The following is a 15601-nucleotide window of genomic DNA, read 5'->3' as shown; positions in this document are numbered from 1 at the left end:
TGTGTTCTCAATGACTCTGTGTAGAATCTCTCAATCAACTACTCAATGATGATTTAAAATCATATAAATGCAGTAAATAATGCATAATTTGTAATACCTTTTTGTATTCATTTTGTAGACTAATTTAAAAAAACGCACATGTTTTTGGAAATATCTCTACGCGAATGATCATACAGATGTAGCTGACTATAATCTGCATGCCGGTTTGTTCATGTTGACTGACCTTAACTGAAGCCAACAACTAATTCCCATTTAGTCAGAGTAGGTGGAGCTCCAGGTCACACCTACTAATGATGTAGACCATTGGCAGTAAGGTGTTTAGCACCAGGTACAAAGTTTTCCTAAAAGTTTGCACTGGTGAGCTGTTACAAAGCACAGAAACATGCTCGAAAACATTTGTTGTTTTTTGTTGTTTTTTTGGTCAGATTTTGTTCTAAATGTCATCACACTTCGTTCTTTGATGTCATATTGTGCTGGGACTTAATGCTTTAGGTTTAGTTAGGTCTAACCCTAAACTTGCAGCATCAAATTAAGACGATCACTTTCCGATGTTAAATCCTCTGATGGGATTAACATTCCCATATATGTGCTGTGGAGAGATTGAAGTCTTTTGATGATTCAGTTGGACACTGCTTAAATAAGTAGTTGCCGTTAAGAGAGGTTTAAACTGCTTGATGTCATGAACTAGGTGAATATTAAGTGCCCGGGTTACACTGAAGCATGGCAAATCTGCATTCAGGATGCGCATAAGTGTTTTTGTGCCGCTCTTTTCTTACTTGGATAGTTTTGAGCAATCACATTTTATAGATTTTTAGGCTATTTATTTGTTGAATGTCCATTAGTTACCTTGTTGAAGTGCTTTTTTTATCTTAAACAGCGGCTATTCTACTGGTCGTTCAAACAAACAACCAACCAGTCGATTATGAATATTGGTAGTTTTGCACATAATGTTTACTCTAAACAAGACAAAGATTAAGAAATGATTAAGAGCAGCATAGGCACATGCAACATTTACTGTGTTTTATCTTCTATTTTCCTAGTTTCTCATTCTGGCAAACATTGTATCATGTGTCTGGATAGCAATATGCATATGGAATGTGTATGCCGATTAGTTTATGCATAGTAACCGCTGGTGTTGGAAGCTTCATAAATGGTTATTTCAGGAGGAAAAAGGGTGGGAAAAAAACATGTGCAACTTTGTCCCTAAATCTCTAAACGGGATATATAAAGTGAATTTTGCACAGCTTCTGGCATATACAGTTATATAAATCTGAAAACCTTTTATGTTTACAGTACGCAGAATCTGTATATTGCATATGCACTCACTTTTTTTGGGATTCAATAATTTCCAAGTTTCGTGCACGACGACTCTGCCATTTCTGACCTTTTAAAAGCATTCGTGGATACGGTATCATACTAATTTGGTTAATGAAATGTATTTTACACACTTTCATTGTCTCTTAGGACACAACAGCCATTGACTCTGAGAAGACATCTGCCCTGCCCAGCACTGCCCCTAAACCACAAGCTGCCCGCAGCTCCAAACCACGACCCAAAAGTCGTATCTCTCGATACCGCTCCACTTCAGCCCAGCGTGCCCGAAGACAGCGGCAGGCTCTGGCACAGCAGACAGCGGAAGGAGTTCTGCCAGGAGCTGAAGAGGGGGGTGCAGGGGCAAGTCTCGGAGAGCAGAGACAAGGAGAGGGAGCTCTGAGCTCTGGACATCTCCAGGATAGTGACACACATGGAGCCTCTTCTACAGTGATGGGTAATAAGGCAAATGTCAGATACCCCAAAACCAAAAAGGTGAGCAACCATTGTAACCATCACCTTGCATACTAAATTCCAGATTGGTTAATTCTGATGTTTTCCTAAAAGCCCAATTGCAAATTTGATGGATGAAACTTATTTTCAGCACGAGGGGTGCATGATACCCAACTACTTCATGAACTATTCTTATAATATATATGTTATGCTGCTGGGACTCACACACACCTTTCATCTGACCCAAACACTATGTTTATATACATTTTAGATTAATTTCAAACAAATCAGAATTTGGCTGTAGTAATCATATTGGTCATCTGTATTTCAGAGCTGTAAATGTACATTTAACATTGATCTCTCTCTCTCTCTCTCTCTCTCAGTATCTGGTAACAGAGTGGTTGAATGATAAGGTTCACGAGCGGGTGGAGGAGTCTTTGGAACGCCCTTTACGCATCACCACTGACCCCACAGTTCTGGCCACCACCCTTAACATGCTGCCAGGACTGTCTCACTCACCCTTCATCTGTACTACACCCAAACACTATGTTCGCTTTGGTTCACCCTTTAACCCTGAAAGACGCCGACGACCACTTATCATTGACCCCTCATATGGTTCTTGCAAGAAGGTTGGAATGCTTTGGCAAATAACTGCACTTTACCACTGTTATGTCTTGTTCAGGTTTAGAGTTTTATCTTGTTTTTTCGTTGGATTTGGATTTCCCTGAAAAAATTACTTGTTGGTCTCACTGTATTATATATTGTGTTGGGTTCATTTTAGTTACATATACAGTGTGCTTTTGTTCATGTCTGTTTGAGCAGAGGTGGATGAAACAAGCGCTTGATGAGAGCATGTTATCTGGCCCCTTGGAAGATGGAACAGACTCCAATTCTTCCCACAAAAGTAATACCAGCAGTAGCAGCTCTCTCCCATTCAGATCTGGTAATGCTCCCTCTACTGCTGAGACAGTAGAACATACATTGCATGCCGTGGTGTCATAGATCTGTATTTTGAACTTATTCTTGAGATATTCTTTGATCTTGGCTTTCTTTCAGAACTGACAGGACCATTTAAGAAGAGGAGGTTAAAGTATACATCAGAAATGGCTCCTCCACCCTTTGAATTGTTGTTGCGACCATTGTCTCCCATCACCCCACCACTGTCCACTGAACTTCCCGTGATGCCTCTTCACCCCCTCCTGACTCCTTGCCCGCTTTATTTAGATGGAGAGGTTGAGGGGCAGAACGGCCCAGTGCTTTCCTTCTCACCTCACACATCCCTGCCAACCAGCCGCTGCAATACACCTCTACAGTTTGAGGTGCACACACATACTGCTCTTTCATTTCCCCAGCTTGTTTGCATTTGTTGAAGTCAGAACATATTAGTGAAGCTTGATATTACACGACTGTATTGTTTTCCACAGAACATCTCTTCTCCCGAGGCCTCTCCTGTGCACAGATCAGAATCTCTGACTCCAGAAGTAAGTCTCAGTGGTTACTGACGTAATCAAATATATGTTAGGATACAAGTTATTTTGGCAGAACTTCAAGTCATCATGTTAAACATTTAACCAGTAGGTACCATTAACAATGGCAAACACTGAAATTGATCTCCTCTTAGTTGGTCTCAGCCTGAGTTGGCATGCACATTTTTGACCATCTGATGCAAATAACATTCAAAAATAGCTTTCTGAAAAATGTGGTCTGATTGGAATCTGATCTCATTGCGTCTGGTTAGGACACAATGTAAAGGTCACGTTACCAAAAACATATGGTTGATTTGACTATTGTTTGTATTATTTGGTTAACCGCATTTGGGACTCTGAAATAAAGAATGTTTTAGTCCACAGCTACAGTATGAGCCTAAATAAAAATGGTATTTGTAGGCAGTGTTTTTCGAATAAAATATTGCTTGATTTAAAAATATTTGTTTGAAAATAAAAAGTTGTAAATGGTAAATAGTCTGCACTTATATAGCGCCATTTTAACCCTAGCGGTTTTCAAAGCGCTTTACACTACGTCTCATTCACACACACACACACACACACACACACACACATACACACATACACACCAATGATGGCAGAGTTGTTGTGAAGTTGTGAATTGCGTCAATATTATCATTCAATAATAGTTAAAGGTCTGGCTCTGTGAGACTGCCTTTAAGTTCATCATGTCCGCAGCAGTCGTCTTTACATTTGTGATGAAGGTACTTAACCCTTGTGTTGTGTTCATTTTTTGCCAACACATTTTGTGTTCCAATTCAAAAATGACCGGAAAACTAAGATTGTTTATACATTTCTCATATTGGATATATTATCACAAGTTATTGTGTTAGATCTTTGTATCAACTTCTTTTTAAGGAATTATGACCAGTAATTTTGTACTCCTTTTTGAACATATTTTTGTTGATATAAGGATTACTTGAGCTTATGCCGGGCTAGTGGGGGGGCCACTTCCTGTGGAATTAAATAAATAACTAAATATAACATAATAAATTATCAATGAGTAGAATGCCATGAGCAAATAAGTTTGACTCAGAGGCCAAACTACAGTGTGAATTAGTGTATGAAATTCCCATTGACACACATACTGTATATCTAATATACAGAAGTGGCTTTTTGTCACATTTTTCCTTTTTACTTCCCGAAACATACATATAACAATGATATATCATAACTAACTTCAAACGAGCCCAAACACAACATATGATAAGTAGGTGTGTGTGCGTGTGTGTGCAGATATACAAAGACTTCCACACATGTTTATCTGAAGGATTGTGATGCTCCTGAACACTTAATATTTCTGTATTTTGCAGTTTAATCTATTCATTTCCAATGGCCGGTCATTTATGACCAGGAACACAACAAGTGTAATAAAGTGAAATAAAACCCTTTTTTTTATTGTCAAAAAAGAAAAATGGTGTTTCCAGATACCATATGTGAACAAAGTCAAGAAATGTTGTTCCAATTGGATTAAGAAAAAAAAAATTATATATCTGTCTGGGTTCAAATGACCGAAACACAACATATGGGTTTAATGAGTGTTAATCAAGAATGACTAAGTCTTGGTGTTACTTTTTTCTGATTTAACAATCTTATTTTACACATTTCTTTTCTCCTCAGCCATGTTTGCGTCCTGACTTTATTCCACAGGTCGCAGCCTTCCCTGACCTTTCCTCAAGCTTGGGAAGCCCCACTCCGCTGTCAGATGACTTGTCACTTGCTGCTCCAGACTCCTTGAATGGATCCAGAGTTGGGACTCCCCGCAGCTCAGCTCTTGTCCCCAGTATAGGTGACTCTTCCCTGGTTTCACATGGCATTGAGGCACCGGCCCGAGAGCAGACAGACTTCAGGACAGAATTTAATCTCATTTACACCTGCTCTCCTCTCAATGCCAATCTGCCCGCGGGGCCTGTAAGTGACAAACGCATCCCACAGTCAGAGGGAGCTTTTTCCATGGCTGACTCTGACTTCAGCTCAGTGTGTAGCCAGGAGCCGCTTATGGAGGTGGGGTCTGGTTCTCTCTCACCATATACGGACACACAGTTTGGAGGCGGATATTCAGAGAGCAGCACATCCCCCCACCCTAACAATCCACCAAAGAAGAAAAAGGCAAGTTGTCCCGCCAAAAGAGTTTCTCTATTTATAAGTCATTTGCTTTAACTTTGCTCTATAAACAAAAAGCATTGTGCCTGTTATCGTTACCCCACATAATACTTAAAGAACCAAAGTGCTTCTCCCTTATACATCACCCCACTTCTACAAATGTAACTAATGGATAGGATTTTTTTCTAAACTATGAGTATTATGGAAGATTAAATACCCTTGGATTAAAAACCCAAATTTATTATTCAAAGAGGCAACTACTAAAAGCTTGAGAAACCCAGGCAAGCCGGTGTTTCTTACATACCTGTACACCTAATCCATGAACTACTGTCTTCTATCTGGCATGAAACTCTTTCTTGCTCTATCTCCCCCTTTCTCTTTCCCATCTTCACCCTTAAAACTCTCGCAACATTTTTTGTTTTCCACTTTTCTCAAGACAGAGTGTCATGGTGAGTGCTGGTAGTCAGCTGACTGGCTTGGCTGGTTACCAGGCATTAGCTGTAAGGGGCCAGTTCAAGCCAATGCAGAACATGGTGAATATCACATAAGTGGCCTCCATGTAGAAGTGTGCATGTCCATAACATTGCATTATGCTTCCTCATCTGTATTGGGAAGAATGAATTTACTCAATTAACAGCTGGACAGGCAGTTGTAACCCATTCAAAGACACCAATGCTTTCATTCTCTCTATCCAAAAACATTTCTCAGAGTAAATTTGTCTGTATGCATATGTGTGGTGGTTGCTTTTGTTCAACTGTCTAGAATCCTAGGGGGAAAATTGTAATAAACATTTGGGTCTGTTTTTGGTTTAGTCAGTTGTACTAACTCTGGACGACTAGGTTAATATGATCTTTTAATGTTGTGTTGCAGTTTAGTGTTGTTCTGAATTCGCTGGTTAAATGTGCATGCTGTTAAAACTATAAATGTATCGTCCTACATCCCATTTATCATGCACTTGATGCTTTACACAAACATGTGACCATTGCATGTGTGCATTAAGAGATTACAATGTAATGTAAAATGCATGCCTGTTCATCATCTATTGACACTTTTCCACGGCACGTTACGGTTCGACTCGACTCTGCTCGCTTTACCTTTCTGAGCTTGCCTTTCCAATGCAGTTTAGTGCCTCATCAGCGTGGGTGGGATTATAGGCTGATCGCCATAGTTGCGCTGCCTCTACTGCTGTAACATCATCTTAAACGCGACACAAAACAATAACACAACCGCTAGCTGTTAGCTACTAGCAGTTGTTGCATGGTGATTTTACACAAGTGTAACAGTTAAATTGGCCTTGTTGTTTTAGAAGCTTTCCAGTTGCTGCTCAACTAACTAAAGTGAAGCTTTCAAGCAGAGTATAGAGTTAACGTAACAAAACGTACCATTCTCCATCGTGGATCAACGCCAGTCCAGGACACTCTCCCTCCCATTGCTCGCCGGTCTAGATAGCGTCCATTTGGTCGAACCTCTTCCACTTTTCCTTGATGGTTCTGTAGTCACCTTTAAGTGTTTTTAACTTTTCCCTACACTGTTGGTCGGTCCGGTGGTATCCGTGTGCGGCCAACAGCTGAGACACTTCCTGAGATGCTTTTTCGCTTTGCGTTATTTTGTTCATCGCTAATGAAAGGAACATCTGCAACTCGTTTATTGACCACAGCGTGGTTTTGTGCACAGCCATTTCTGTTTACAATTCAAAAGTCGCTTGAACAAATGATACTGTTATCACTGTTGCTAACTTTAAAACTAGCGGGTTGATGTCCCTGTTGCAAATCCAGTGACACTAGTAGTAACGATTCTCTCTGACCAATCCGTGATCTGCAGGGGTTTGACATCACATTTAGTATTGGTTCGCTTGGAACCTCGAGTCGAGTTGTACCGTGCAGTGGAAAAGCCCCATATGTTCAGGTTTCCATCTTTCTTATGCACCTTTCACTCCTTCTAGGTCTCGCTCTTGGAGTACAGGAAAAGGAAGCAGGGGGCAAGAGACCCAGCGCCCCTCGTCACACACCTCAGCCCGCTCTGCCCTCTCATAGAGTCTCCAGGGCGGCAGCACTTACATCTTCAGACCTCAGTCTCTCCGCACAACTCATTCTCGCCAGCACACCAAACTTTCCCACAGATAGAGGAGGTCAGTCCTCCTGATGTCAGGTCTGGAAACCACACACAGACTACAGTTCCGGGTGGATCAGAATCCAGCCACTGGTGAGATCACACAGATACATGCATGATGTACTAAAATATCAAATAGAGATAGAGTGATATATCGGTTTTACCGATAAATCCGTGCCGATAGTCTGTTTTCGGCAAAAGTCTATAGGTTGATAGGTGCTATTGTTTTTTTTTCTCCTGGTAATTATTGCAACCCTCTTCGATCATGTTGGGGAAAGAATCGTCATTGGCTAGTACATTTTAGTTTTTACTCACCAGACTTTTGACAACATGTAAGCATAATATATGGCCTCTTCATATATATTCATGCAATATAGTATATTGTAATTTTTTTATGATTCTATGATTTTATGATACTTTATGATTTTAATCACATTTTAGATAGAATGTGAAATTTGTAAATTTTACATTCTATCAATTTATCTGATGTCATGAAATCAAATTTTTAACTGTTGTCACTGTTTAAAATTTCGTACACATTTTTAACAAAATGATTCACAAGGTAGGAACCTAATAATGAAAATTAGGTGTCAAGATTGTGAAATTAGGCTGACAATTAATTGTCAAACAAATAGTTGCGATTATGACGATTAATTGTATGTTTTCGGTTTTTCACGAATATGACGATTCGTTACCGTACAAACTCACTTCATGCACACGACTAAGTCATTTATACAAATTTAGTTTGGGTCATTTACTAAAATAAGGGTATATTATTTCCTTTTCAGGCTTCAAAAACGTATGAATTACAGTCATATTAAAATCACATTTAATTATCAAAATATGTCTAAATAAATAAAATATAGCTCTTATTTGTACGATTTACTTTTGATCCATTGGACTTTTCAATGTTTTGTTTTCTTTTGCAACTCATCCAACCTGTATAGCTATTATATTATATTGAATCAATATCACACTCTCAATCGTGCGATATGGCCCTATATCAGCACTGCTGTGATTCGAGTGTTGTAGGTAATCTCATCAGTGCTGATTTAGGGACATATAGCATGATTGCAAGTGTGATATTGATTATATACAACAGTTCAATGAACAAGTACATTTGAAAAAGTAGGAAAAACTGAGTACGATCATAAAAACATATTTGTGCATAGAAATACTTTCTTACGCCACTGATCAGAATCTGCCGTTGCTGGTTCAAAACAAATGATGCATCCAAACCTTCAATAGTAAATCAAAAATATCACTTCAGAAATAATGTCACAACTTGTGCTGTTTCTAAGAGAGATGGAGCATGTGTGTGTGTGAGAGAGAGAGATTGAGAGAGAGAGAGAGATGGATAGTGTGAGAGAGAGAGAGAGACTCACCTGCTCCCTGCTTAAGTAATAATATCACAATTTGTTTATCCAATAACTTGTTAGAAACAGCTTGAGTGTGCGTGTGTGAGTGAGAGAGTGTGTGATCACCTGTTGCCACACCCAAGCAGAGATGCTGTCAGCTTTCTGAAGATCAGCTTTCTCAGTGGTAAAATAGCGTCCAAGCGGGGATATTTCTCTCTATTTTGCGGTAGCGGGTGCACAAGAGTCGATCACTATAGAAACCTCAATGTCCTCCGCCATTTTAAACGGCACCCATTGTGTAATTAATCAGTCTGTTGTGTCTCTCAGCTGTGATGAGCTGTAATGCTGAAGATGTTCGTTTAAAGCAGTTTAAAGATATTTCCCAGCTTTAGTAGTTTAGTAGTATTACAAGCAATCACCAAGAACTGTTGTGTGTAAACGGCTGATGCGGATTCACGTCACTTCACTGGCTCATATTTCACACAATGATCTTTTGCCACCACCTGATGGCTAACTTATGTAATACATAATTTTTTTTTTAAAAGAGACACATAGCCTACATTAGCTCTTAACACATCTGCACTCTCTCACATTTTAGTTTAGGATGACGAACACAAGAGGAGTGATACACACACACAGTGAAGCGTCAGTTCTCATGGAACGTCTCTCGTCCAATCAGATTCGAGGACCAGAACTAACTGCTGCATATATATATATATATATTATGCAATAGAAAATATTTCTGCCTTAAATTCTTCACTTTCACACATTATTTTAAGGCTCTCTGATTAACTCACAAGCCCTTATTTCTCATGAAGGAAGACTTAGAGATTCTGTTTCTTTCATTTGATCATCTCCACAGAAATGGAGCAGGACATCTCCTCCGTCTCACTGCGTGCTATTAAAACTGCGTGAATAAACTCACAATGACCACGGACATTTACCATTACAAAGTCACTTTGCGTTCACAAAATGAATGCGTTTATACCTTGTTTATATTTTTGCGGGAGTTTGGTGCAAACCTCCACTCGAGAAGTGGTTCATCTTCACACGCTCTTGTGACATCTGCGGTGTCCTGAGATGCTCAGAGTTCATCTGTGAGACACGAGTGCTTTTTATTCAGTAAAAGGGCCTCAGTGCTTCGACACTACACAGCTCGATCACTGGCGAGTGAAATGTTAATTTTACATGCCAGTGGCTAATAATACTAATACGTTTTTTGGTCGCATAGTTTGAAATTTACTCGCAATGTAGAGGGCTGTATCAGGATTTTGGTTGCACAATAAACTGCATCTGTGATTTTACTGGCATAGATCTTTTTTAAAATGGTCATTGTGGATGTGGCTTTCTCCATGTCTATCAGGATGGTGCCTACATCGGTTGAGCGGTTAAGGGAAGGACACGGCGCTCTCGAGCGTGTCCTGAGGGGTAATTTGAAGATAGAGTGCGCTCTTAAAAGAGCAGAGGCTGGATCGAATGGCGAAATCGGCAGTCATGACAGGAGCTCTGGTATGTTCCTTGTATCACAGCACTAAGTATGATATGAATATGAGCTGTAGGGTCATTAACTGTGTCTTGTTAGATGGAGTTGATGACATCAAGGGTTCATCTTTGGCCACGAGGAGTCCTTCTGTCCACCCACATCAGGTACAGTTCTCACTATGCAAAACTAGACCGATATTTCAATACCATATCACATGCATATTTTAAATTCCTCTTTAATGGACATCCCGCAGATGCTGCCTCTTCAACCCGAATCCCATCAGCACTCAGAAAGTCCCACCTATCACCAACAAAGCTCCTCCTCTCCATTCTGTCCCTCTTTAATCCCCTCCCCTTCCGCCTGCAGTTCTGGAGGACAGGGGTACTACTCCAAGCTGTCCACACACACCCAGCCACCCCTAGAAATCCCATCGTCTTCAGGACTCCCCATCTCCTCAGTGAACTCAGCCATGGGTGCGTCGCAACCTCACAGCCACTCCGGAGGTGGTATGGACACCTCTCATCTTAAAGCAAAATGGTTAGACCGCACCGTGTCAGCTGCTCTCACTTTACCCGCCAGAGTTCAAGGCCAACTTCAAATGGACGGCACTGCAGTAGCGCACACACAGGATGCTCATGGCTCCAGACTGGCACAGTCATCCAGGGTGTACAGCCCTAATCAGTCCAACTCAAGACACATAACTGCTTCTGGAACACAGCACTATTCACAACGACATTTACAGGGTTCAGGGGTACAGACACAGTCAGGGACATTTTAGGACCCTGTGAGTGTGTGTGTTTGTGTATGTATGTTTGTGTGTGTGTATCAGAACGATAAGTGTGTATGTGTGACACCACCTCACCTATACCTGTGGAGAAAATCTGTTGGGCGATGTATAAACTTTGTCTTTTGCCTTCACAGTTCTTTTTGTTTTTCCAAAAGCTGAATTTACATGTAACTTAGAGTGGACTTCATAACAATCATTCAAATCAACGGAACATTACAGTAGCTAGTTTGGAGTATAAAATAAGATTTAAGTGTATAATTGAAAATGTATCCAGATGTGTCAATGACTTGTAAAGGCTTAGGTGCATGTATTTAAGAGTAGGTGGTAAACTGCTAAAGCGAAACTGTACCCGTTTCTCTAAAAGTAGGGTTCTCGTGTTGAAGACCTCTCGGAGTAAAAAGTGAACAATCTTTAATGGCTTTTCAACTCTGTCTAATGATTGATCTTCTGACCTTATGAAATGGCACTCTTACATCTTGTAAGATGCAGTACACGTGTGGGCTCAGCATTCTGATGTTCAGTTTTATCCAAAAGTCCTCCTCAGAACGGTTCCGTAGTGCGTTCATGGGTGCACGAAAGCCGTTCTTAGTCTGCAGCATTCCAGTGTCTAGTTATCTTTAGGGTCAGGTGGGCATCTAGCCAGTTGAATTCTCCTTTTAGCGTCATAAAATTACTCCTTTGGTTTTGGAGATGAATATCCTCACTTAATATGTAATACTTGACAAACAGATTTTATGGTGCTTCAGTTGGCTCATTTGAATGCTATTTGGTATTGTTTCCCGAGATGCTCTCTTTGGACATTTTGGTGTCCAGTGATTGTTGAAGACTCTCTCTGTGACTTGGAATGCACTGGGCATTTAGAAAAGAAGTTGCATTGCAGAAATGTTTTTGTTTATAGTATTTGTGCCCTCCTGTAGTGAACACATCATAAGATTTCCTGTCTTTTTGACCAGTCTTTGCATTCCAAACACAAAAATAAGAGAGGAGACAAATGCTTGGCCAAACGGTTTGATCAGGAGAAAAGACAAAGCGGTCATGCTGCTGTGGGCTCCGAAATTCCCCTTATTTTTACTCACAAGATGGCCCTTTTTAATAGAATAGGATACAGCAGAGTGCTGTACCTCCCTTGGATGACACCGTTCTTAATGTCACCAAGTCATGTGCCATGATGACCACAGGAGTGGTCTATTGAACAAAACTTGTCTGCTTGGTGGACTGATCAAGAGATGGAAAAGATTAAGTCTTTGTTTTTCTTTCACCTAATGTAAAATGATCTTTGAGGGGTTAATGTGGTCAGCCTTAGCTAACTGGTTTACATGAATGTCTGTCTGTCTTAGAGGGGCAAAAGTCTTGAAGAAAGACTTTGTGACCCGGAATTTGCCAGCACCTTATCTACAGAAAGTTATAAAACCAAGAAACAAAACTGATCATGTGTAACTGGGTGAAGTGTCATTATGTTCTTTGAGAAATAGAGTACACCAGATTTGTTGCATGATATTTGTTTTGAATGTGTCATTGTAACGGTTGAAGTGTAGGATGGGTCTTGGGAGGAGGTTTTATTTGGGACTGATCACTTCTAAACCCCACAAACATTTGGCACTTTTCTCGCAACGTTTAACTTTTTTTTTTTGTTGTTGTTTTTTTACACAATGTCCCTGTTCATGACCGTAAAAATCAAGTCATGTGATGGATTTTAATAAAATATTTGTGACCGAGCACATTTTTAAAAGTAGTTTTGGCGTTTGCTGAACACTGCTGCATGGAAAGAGTTTATGGTGATGATAAAGAAGCCATTGAAATGCACGCGCACACACACACAAGGGCCTGCTGGCGTGGATACGTGGACGTGACATTGAAGAAAAGTCTGAACTGGCATCACCACACCCATGTGTAGACCAGCATTTGACTGGCATGATTCGATACACCACATACATGATTTCTGTTATAAGAGGGCATATACTCTGCCTGATCCTGGATCTATATAATAAATGTGTCATTTTTGGTTGAATCACATCAGGCTACTTTGCTTGAAGACATCAAATATGTGTTGGGTGTTTTGTTTTACAATTGAAATACATAATGTTTATGTTTCCTTCCCGGGCAGGTTTGTTGCAGGAGTAATATCACCACTAAATACAGCCAAGTTTCTCTGCATCAGTGGATTCAAGCTTTGTTTTTCTGCAATATTAGTGTAGAGACTTGTGGAAATAACTGTCTGTAGAACATATGACCATCTTGAAATGTTGTATCCTTATAAATACACAATTATTTGGGGAAAGCAAAAAGAAAACACTTTCAGAGAGCTGGAATGCACTTATAAAGTGCATCAGAAACCAGCACTTACCCGATCTTGACTGTGGACCAACAGAGAGTGCTGTGCTGAGTGTGAGCACAACTTAAAGGGACAGTTCACCCAAAAATCAAGTTCAGTTACTTGCACATCTGGGATGGCATGAGGGTATGACTTTATTATGACTTTATTCTGCTGAACACAAATTAAGGTTTTTAGAAGAATATTTCAGCTCTGTGGGTCCATACAATGTATGTGAATGGTGACCAGATCTTTGAAGCTCCAAAAATCACATAAAGAGAGCATAAAAGTAATCCATAAGACTTCAGTGGTTTAATCCATGTCTTCAGAAGTGATATGACAGGTGTGGGTGAGAAACGTCAATATTTAAGTCCTTTTTACTATAAATTCTTCTCCCTGCCCAGTAGGTGGCGATATGCAAGACGAATGTGAATCGGAAGAAGAAGAAAAAAGGCATCCACTATAGGAGGCATCCTTTGGGTGGTCAGGAGCTAATTTAATCTGTGCCGCTGCTCACTATATGCATATTAGGCAGTCTGCTCAGAGCACCAAACCCTAGGGGTGCATCAGAAACTCCACCAGCTGACTTTACTCTTACATGTAGTCCTCTACCTTAACTTCACAACGTCTAAACTTTGTGACACCTGGGCTAAAACAGCAGTGCAATGAATGGTTAAACTGAACTTGGGGATCTCGAAATACATTTATAAACATTGAAGTTCTGTTATTAGGGATGTGCACGAGTAATAGGGTACTCGTTCTGCAGCGCTGCTGAATTACTGTTTTGCCTGTGAATCTCTCTAAATCTCGCAGTTACAATTGAGTCCACTGGGGGGCGCTGTGCATGCGTGTGTCATCGAGGAGTTGGATGAGAGAAGACAGTTTATCATCATGTGTCTGTGCTTCTAAAGCCATACTTGTAATATTATGATCCTTCTTGAATTCGACACTATTTGTATTCTGTTCTTCTTGGAGTCATGTAAACCAAACAAAAGTGATTTTTATTGTTATCTTTAAACCTTTTTGTTTTCCATTTTTATTAATACATACAGTATTTTTTTAGTAGTGTTATAGTGGTTTTTTTTTTTTTTTACGTTCATTTTAATTTACTAGTCAGCAGGTCCAGACTGAATCTGCGTGCACAGATTTCTGCAGAATCATACGATTTTTTTTTTTTTAGCTACCAATAATGGTGTAGTTCTCTCGGGTCAATTTAATACATTTTCACAAAAAATGAGTGCAAAAAAACAGTGAGAAAGGTGACAGCACAGGCGCATGGGGGAGGTGAGTGTTGTGATGATGTGTTTCACTGTCCCCTTCGGCATATTGCAGCCCCGTTTTGCTGCTATCCCGGCCACTGGGAAAATTCCCGGTACTCCCGATGACCAGCCCGCTTCTGAAGAAGGAAACAAGACGCTGCGTCAGCAGCTGACGCTATGAGAGCTCCTTAGCAGAGGTGACATTTACTGAACACTTTAATAATCACGGCAATCAGATGGCACATGGTGCTCACCCCTTATGCGCTATGCAGGCATATAAAGTGGTAGACTGGTTTTTTCAACTAAAGTGGGGAGAGCACCACTCTCGGTCTTTTAACTGCAAGAAATCAGTAATGCTGCAAGTGTAATGTCCCTCTGATCCACTTGGTTTGAGTTTTTGTTTGGTTTTGCTGGCCCTCTGACGGCCCTTTGTTCTGATTTCCACCCTTCTGTTCAATTATCTAAACATTCACACGGTCTGTGTATCTCAGCGAGTATTGACGCTAACTATCACACCTGGAGTCGTGAGTTTGAATTCAGGGCGTGCTGAGTGACTCTAGCCAGGTCTCCTTAGCAACCAAATTGGCCCGGTTGCTAGGGAGGGTAGAGTCACATGGGGTAACCTCCTCGTGGTCACTATAATGTGGTTCTCGCTCTCGGTGGGGCGTGTGGTGAGTTGTGCGTGGATGCCGCGGAGAATAGCGTTAAGCCTCAACATGCGCTACGTCTCCATGGCAACGTGCTCAAGTCACATGATAAGATGTGCGGATTGACGGACGCGGAGGCAACTGAGATTCGTCCTCCGCCACCCGGACTGAGGCAAGTCACTACGCCACCACGCGCGCATTGGAAATTGGGCGTTCCAGATTGGGGAGAAAAATACCCCTCCCCATTTAGAGGATCATACTGGGTCTGAGTAAAC

General features: G+C 40.7%; 1 protein-coding gene across 6 annotated transcripts in view; it reads left to right on the top strand.

Moving 5' to 3' along the window:
* The window catches only part of setd5 (SET domain containing 5), a 50223-nt gene extending 36503 nt beyond the window's left edge, over positions 1–13720 (top strand). For 3 of the 6 annotated variants that reach the window (XM_052140945.1, XM_052140943.1, XM_052140942.1), the window contains 11 exons: positions 1465–1806; positions 2148–2393; positions 2587–2707; positions 2821–3083; positions 3189–3245; positions 4890–5378; positions 5813–5905; positions 7315–7574; positions 10203–10348; positions 10422–10486; positions 10576–13720. In XM_052140945.1, coding sequence (XP_051996905.1) covers positions 1465–1806; positions 2148–2393; positions 2587–2707; positions 2821–3083; positions 3189–3245; positions 4890–5378; positions 5813–5905; positions 7315–7574; positions 10203–10348; positions 10422–10486; positions 10576–11100 — 2607 coding nt within the window. In that variant the 3' untranslated portion in view covers positions 11101–13720. The remainder of the gene's footprint in view (positions 1–1464; positions 1807–2147; positions 2394–2586; positions 2708–2820; positions 3084–3188; positions 3246–4889; positions 5379–5812; positions 5906–7314; positions 7575–10202; positions 10349–10421; positions 10487–10575) is intronic. The other 3 variants (XM_052140948.1, XM_052140947.1, XM_052140944.1) reach the window with 2 other exon arrangements.
* Positions 13721–15601: the final 1881 nt, after the last annotated feature.

This window comes from Xyrauchen texanus, chromosome 13, assembly GCF_025860055.1.
Source record: "Xyrauchen texanus isolate HMW12.3.18 chromosome 13, RBS_HiC_50CHRs, whole genome shotgun sequence".
In the NCBI taxonomy this organism is placed as follows: Eukaryota; Metazoa; Chordata; class Actinopteri; order Cypriniformes; family Catostomidae; genus Xyrauchen; species Xyrauchen texanus.
This window is presented reverse-complemented; position numbering and strand designations above follow the sequence as displayed.